Consider the following 7,101-nt stretch of genomic DNA (forward strand, 5'->3'; position numbering starts at 1 on the left):
ACATAAAAGACACCATTTCGAGCGTGGCCGTTTTCGTGCGGGTGACACGTAAAAGCACCCACTACACTCTCTGAGTGGTTGGCGTTAGGAAGGGCATCCAGCTGTAGAAACTCTGCCAAATCAGACTGGAGCCTGGTGTTGCCATCCGGTTTCACCAGTCCTCAGTCAAATCGTCCAACCCATGCTAGCATGGAAAGTGGACGTTAAACGATGATGATGATGATGATGATGACAAAAAGAAAACAAATTTATTTGACATCCCAATACAAGGGAGATGGTACTCAAGAGTTCATCTCCAAGGGTAGTAACTCTGAATAATCACGGACTCAGACCGTGATGACTCAGCTAGCTAATGCATGTCAGCAGGAAAAGCAGGCGTAATATGATGTTGATGATGAAATAAATGATTAAAAAAGCATAAGAATTGATAGCAAATACTTTAAAAAATTGATATTTTACAACTTACTTGGAAGTCAGGCACTTGTAGTGTGTAATCATCAGACACTCCTTCACTGACAAAACGTTTCTAGGAGAAATAACACAAAATAGTCAATAAATAAAGGGTTGAAAATTTTATGATTCGCTATTCACTAATATCTATTTTTTGTCAGTCGCTCCCATTAAATGGTATAGTTGTTCATACATATTATAATTCTGTTTCATCAATTTCTCATAACAGTTTGGAAGTATACATTAGTTACTCAAGTCAACCAGGAAATTATTAAGAGCAGCCAAAATTTCCTTCATATCACACAATGCCATCTCAAAAGACAAAAGGAAAATGACAGATTGCGCAATATAGTTCTAGATACACTACAGCAAGAGAGAGAGAGAGAGAGAGATGCTTAGTGCTGGAACACTTCTGATCACAAAGTCTGACTAATCAAAGTAGACCAGAGCTTAAACAACGTTAACATCAGATCAGCACGACTACTGGAGTACAGTAGACTGGTTAAATTCTGTTACAAACACACATTAGGAAGCATCACTAATTATTACTTTCAATTACACCATGAATTTAGGAGCTAGATGTTAAGAAGTAAATAATTAAAAAAAAAAATGTAATAAATAGTTTAAAAAGGAACATATATATAACAAACTAATAACAATAACTTTTACCTTCTACTTGTTTCAGTTATCAGACTGCAGTCATGCTGGAGCATTGCCTTGAAGAATTTTAGTCGAACGAATCGATTCCAGTACTTTTTTTTTAAAGACTGATATTTATTGTCGGTTTCTTTAGAAACTGCTAAATTACCAGGACATAGAGACACCAACACCTATTATTACATGATAGTAGGCAACAAACACAAAGACACACAGTTATATATATATATATAAAATATAAGATGGGTTTCTTTCAGTTTCCATCAACCAAATCAACTCACAAGGCTTTGGCCAGCCCAAGGCTGTAGTAGAAGACACTTACCCAAGGTGCCAGGCAGTGGGACTGAACCCAGAACCAAGTGGTTGGGAAACAAGCTTCTTACCACGCAGCTATGCCAGCACCTATATGTAACTGAACATTCAATATAGCATACACCAAGTCTCTTTATGAACACTCATCAACTTGCAGATCTCTCTATTAATGGTCCCAATCACATTTTGGAAGAGGTGTTCATTCTTATTTCGTATTTTGGTATTTTTCAAACACCTTCATATAAGGAATCTTGCTTTATTATCCATCTAGCAAATGCCTTTCTATTTAATGATATTATCAACTGTCAGATGTACAAACCTGTAAAGCTTCTTGTGGATCATCACCCAAGGTCTTGCCTTCGGCACTAATAACAAAAAAAAAAAAAAAAGATTGAAAGAACATTAATACCTTCATTGGAAAACATTCATAATGGAGAAAGTGAAAATATAAAGTGAAGGATGAACATTAATAACAATTTTAACTGGAAATTATGCATCACAGTTTTGATAAATACTGTCAGTGATATGTTAAATCCAATATAAGTAAAGAGCAAAATCTGACACCGTTAGTATTAAACATGACAATAATAAGTCAAAATTGTTTGACTTACAAGTGATGGGGTGATGAAATATGTTTTGTAGGATCTGATCTTATCATTGCTAATAAACTGAATAGTCATAAGTAAAACAGAAGCCATTTTTAAGAAAAGCAAATTTTAAAATTTAGTGTTGGAATTTTTCTCTATTTTCTTGTAATACAAAACTAAGTAAATTTATTTGTACATCAACTATAACACATATGGCACTTTATCTGAAAGAAACTACGGAATTTAGACAACTACAATTCATACTCAGTGGACTAATACTTTTAGGAAATATGACTATTCAAATTATTAGCAATGATATAAAGATCCAAAAGAGAAGTTTCTTGCTTACAAATTTAAGATAATATTTGATTAAATAGTCATGAGTTAACATTTGCATTACTAGATAATTCTTGCCTAAAAATGGATTCTGCCTCTGAAAAGATGTCACAGAGAAATTGTTGTTAATGCAATCATCATCATGAACCAAACCTTACAAAACAGACATCTAGAAGCAGCTGGAATAGATGGTCCGAATGTTCCAACAAGCTCTGCTTTCTTTACAACAAGAAAATATTCTCAAATTGTTTGTAACATTAATAACTAAAAGACTGTATAAGAAACTTCGGTTCACCTGGCATATTCTTCTCGGATCACTTTTAATACTCTTCGCACCATATTACCAATAACTGATTCTGAAGGCTGAACAGACATCATACGCTTGCCTTCTCGGCGAATCACATCCATCAACTCCCTGAAAATTTTAATAGATTTATAATTAACCAGACAAATCACAAAGAGTGAGTTCTTCAATCTTAGATAGTTTTCTCCATTTTCATTTGTTATAACAATAAACTAAATGGCTGAAGTAAAAATAATGTCTAAAATTCAAATTAAAATCAATCAAGTCAACCAACACTAGAAGTGGTTAATGATGAAAGTGAATTGAATGGAAACCATTCATTTGAATGGCAACATTCAACACCAGCTGCTAAATCACATTACCCTATTGTCAGTCCGAAATGTCCATACTTGTTTTCAGACTTTTACTTAACCCTCGTTTCATGTTTTAAGCAATAAAAAGCTTTCCTTTCGTAAGTCTCAAGTTTACTCTGTTGGTTGAAAAAAATTGGGTATAAGCACAGGAGTGGCTGTGTGGTAAGTAGGTTGCTTACTAACAACATGGTTCCGGGTTCAGTCCCACTGCGTGGCACCTTGGGCAGGTGTCTTCTACTATAGCCTTGGGCCGACCAAAGCCTTGTGAGTGGATTTGGTAGACGGAAACTGAAAGAAGCCTGTCATGTATATGTGTATATATATATATATATATATATATATATATATGTGTGTGTGTGTGTGTGTGTGTTTGCGTTTGTTCCCCCAACATTGCTTGACAACTGATGTTGGTATGTTTACGTCCTTGTAACTTAGCAGTTCAGCAAAAGAGACCGATAGAATAAGTACTAGGCTTACAAAGAATAAGTCCTGAGGTCGATTTGCTCGACTAAAGGTGGTTCTCCAGTATGGCCGCAGTCAAATGACTGAAACAAGTAAAAGAGTAAAAAGAGTATATACACAAACACACACATAATCGGCAGAGAATTACTTACTTGGCATTATTCCATTCATATTCAGAGATGATTTGTACAAGGAGATCAAGTACATGATGAGCAAGATAGTGAGAACTAAAGAAGACTCTGAAATGAAACGAATTATATAAAAAATTTTATCATTATCATCAAATTTGTTTATTAAGTAATTGTTGAAAAAAACATAGAACTTATTGTTGGAGGAAGTCCCTCACTTTTCCTAAAGGTTCCCCAGCTTTAAGGATATTGCAAAAGGCCTGGTCGGAAGCACAACCTTCCAAGATCTTTTACAGGGCTTAGAAAAACTGAAGGACCACTGCAATAAGTGTGTGAATCTGAGAGGGGAATATGGTAGATGAAGTCATAATTATCTGAGCCCCTCGTGTGTGTCATCAGTAAGAAAAGGACATCCCATATTTAAGGCAGAAATAGAAAATTTTCAAACTATGAAGTAAACGATCTGAATCGCTGGTTTTACACACGAGTTAAAGTGTATGCTGTAATATTTGATTTAATAAGGCAGGGGTTCAGTTAGTGGTTAGGATTTACAGTTAAGGTTTAGGGTTGGGTTTAGGATAAGAGTGAAGATTAGAGTCGAGTTATAGTTGGGTCTAGGTTAGGAATGGAATATTTTAATGTATTTTAATGGGCGTTAAAAAAAATTTGAAGTGGTAAGAAAAGAATAACGGAGGAACATAAGGATCACAAACATATTTCTATCTTATTACATGACAAGATAAAAGATAGATGCTCTTATCTTTGTAACGATAATACCGGCGGATGTCTGGAACAGCTGTCCTTCGAAGTTCGGCACTATCATGCTATTAGCTAGGCAGACAGACAGATACTTCACTAGCAGTGAGCACTTTCACTTCTGACAGCTAATAGCATGATAGTGCCTCTCTACCTTATAGTAAAAACTCCGGCGAAATGCCTACACGTGTATGAGAGAAATTTAATAATAAAAAAAGGGGAGACAGGGTCAAAATTCGGTGGAAATAAAAATAAGAGAATATATTATAGATATTTTGGTACAAAATGTGGCGTCGAATGAAATCGCATTTTATCGAGTAAATATGTCCAATGGATCTCCGTCGGTTCCAACAATGAGTGTTGTGTATTCAAGTGTTCCACCTGTTAAATTATTTTGTTCAGGATAAATACACTTTTTGGTATTTTTTCGTTACTACCATCATTTACGTCAACGAAGCATTGATACATTCTAAACTAATTCGACTATTAAAACCATCGGGAAACATTTGTTCTTTAAGGTAAATCTTACCTTCAAAGTGAGAAGGGTATAAAATTAAGAATTTACCAAAATACCATACAAATAAAATTTAGTAGTGGGCAGGATTTCCGCAGAAGTTTTATATTTTTTTGCTATGGTTACGTTTTGTTTTCATTATATAGAATCGTTTGAGCGTCGGACAAAATGCCGAGTTCTAATTCCGCCGTGGTCCAACTTCGCCTTGAATACCTCTGAGGTCGATAAAATAAAATATAACAAAAGTACTGGGGTAGATTATATCGAATTAACCCCTTACCTCAAGTGCTGGCCTTGTATCTAAATCACAAACCATTATATTTAAACCACAGCTGTCACTAGGAAACCAGGACGACTTGCTCGTATATACCATGATTTCGCTAATTGTCTCAGATGGTCATTAGCCCCATTTAGTCACAAGCAAACACACACACCTCTAATATATCTGTGTGCGAGTATGTTAAAGGAGAAGTTTTCAAACTGTGGTTCGCGGACCACAGGGGGTCCGCAAGGACAAGACAGGGGGTCCGTGGACAGCAAATACTTTTTATGGGCAATTTGATTTTATATATGTTTTTTAATCGAAATCTTTTAATTGACAATAAACCTATATGTTAAATAAATAAATGTAAAAATATATGTTATTTTAAGCAAATATTTATGTATAAATTTCATAAGTGTTTATAAGGGGGTCCCTAAGGTAAAGGCTGAAATATAAAGGGGGTCCGCAAGTCAAAAAGTTTGAAAACCCCTGCGTTAAAGCATAATTTCATCATCCACATTCGATTCAATTATTCATTGTGCGAAGAACAAAATGATTTTAAACAGTTTCGCAAAAAGTGATTAATGTCTATAAAAACGAAATATTACAATATGTATACACATCAAGCTTTCAAATATCAAGTATATAAAATATATATATATATATACATATGCATTCTAGTTGAATATAAACGTAGTTACTAACTGCGCTTTTAATTCCGACAGAAAACTTTCGATCCGTTCATTAACATCCCTTTTATCGACATTTCCAGACGGCATGGTGAGAAATTGGTGTGTGTCAGTGTGTCACAATCTCCGACTTAAATAGTAACAGTTGCTGCGCATGTGCGACAGTTTCCTCATTAACCGGTGTAAATAGACTTGAAGAGAAAATAAACAAATTTCAGAAAATAAGTATTTTTTAATCACATTCAGTTTTTATTTGAAGTAATAAGTTTCAAAAGGTTTATCTTAAGTGTCCCATCCAACAAACCCTAAGATATAGAAGCCTAAGGAAAGAGCACGACAGTTCCTTATAGAAACTTGTTGCTGTTTAGCCATGGGTCAGCTCCTATAACCAAGGTGTTCCCTTCGTAACCATCCCGTCTTTTGTTGTTGTTTTTCTTTCTTTTTAGATACAATGAAACTAGGACATTTTCCAACGCCTGTCCTTTTTTCTAAGACGGTGTAGGGTGTGATCTGAGCGAGATTTATACTGCTATTTCTAGCAGATCCAGCGACTAGTTACAGCTCTTTTCTCATAGGCTTAAAAATGTGCTGCACCTGCAGAGCTACTTTATCTCGCTGTCTTTTCTGAACTGCTAATGTAAGAGCCTCCTCAAAGAACTTCTTCTTGTATACAGTTATGAGGGGGTTATATGGTGTGCTTCGATCAAAACTCCACCCAATTTGTTTTCAGCCACTACACAATAAATAACAAAACCCTACACAAGCGAATGACATTTCTCTCAAGGGCAGGTAACAATGAAAACGGTAAGTGTACGAAAGGAATCGAAAATGCAGCGGAAATATATTTAGAATATTTGTAATTCATAAAAATGACCCTCAGGAGTTCTTGGATAAAGAGATGGCGACAGTACAGGCATCGATTCACACCATGGTTAGCTTTCAACTGGACTAATAGGTAACTTTTTTTTTTTTTTTTGAAAACTTTTCTTATACTAGCAATAATAAATCTCTGAGCTACTACTTTTTTCCGAAATTCTCAGTCCTGTCTTTCGTAGTTCCTCTTATAAACATAAAAGTCATAAGCGCTTCTTCGATTCATAGGCCCCATTTACTTTGAAAGTGTTTTCCACGGAAACGAAACTTAAAAGAGAATATTAAAATTATGAAAGATGTTTCTGTTAATGAATTTTCATTTACGACTTTTAAAATATGTAAATCTGGAGAAATAAATTTTCTTTAAAAAAAAAATGAATATGTGCAGGCTTGGCTACGCAGTAAGAAGCTTGCTTCC

The 7,101-nt window shown here is 34.9% G+C and overlaps 2 protein-coding genes across 3 annotated transcripts in view; one reads left to right on the top strand and one right to left on the bottom strand.

The window, feature by feature from the left end:
• Nucleotides 1–7,101, bottom strand: part of LOC106868639 (translation initiation factor eIF-2B subunit beta) — a 25,244-nt gene that overhangs the window by 16,897 nt on the left and 1,246 nt on the right. The window contains exons 2-6 of one of the 2 annotated variants that reach the window (XM_014913998.2): nucleotides 5,827–6,001; nucleotides 3,614–3,700; nucleotides 2,638–2,757; nucleotides 1,739–1,784; nucleotides 467–526 (exon numbers count right to left, since the gene is read on the bottom strand). In XM_014913998.2, the coding sequence (XP_014769484.1) occupies nucleotides 467–526; nucleotides 1,739–1,784; nucleotides 2,638–2,757; nucleotides 3,614–3,700; nucleotides 5,827–5,900 (387 nt within the window). In that variant the 5' untranslated portion in view covers nucleotides 5,901–6,001. Of the gene's footprint in view, nucleotides 1–466; nucleotides 527–1,738; nucleotides 1,785–2,637; nucleotides 2,758–3,613; nucleotides 3,701–5,789; nucleotides 6,002–7,101 lie in introns of those variants that run through there. The other variant, XM_014913999.2, reaches the window with a different exon arrangement.
• LOC106868640 (SET domain-containing protein 9) overlaps nucleotides 6,057–7,101 on the top strand; it is an 11,895-nt gene continuing 10,850 nt past the window's right edge. The window contains exon 1 of the mRNA XM_014914000.2: nucleotides 6,057–6,765. Coding sequence (XP_014769486.1) covers nucleotides 6,680–6,765 — 86 coding nt within the window. The 5' untranslated portion in view covers nucleotides 6,057–6,679. The remainder of the gene's footprint in view (nucleotides 6,766–7,101) is intronic.

Source organism: Octopus bimaculoides, chromosome 8 (genome assembly GCF_001194135.2).
Source record: "Octopus bimaculoides isolate UCB-OBI-ISO-001 chromosome 8, ASM119413v2, whole genome shotgun sequence".
In the NCBI taxonomy this organism is placed as follows: Eukaryota; Metazoa; Mollusca; class Cephalopoda; order Octopoda; family Octopodidae; genus Octopus; species Octopus bimaculoides.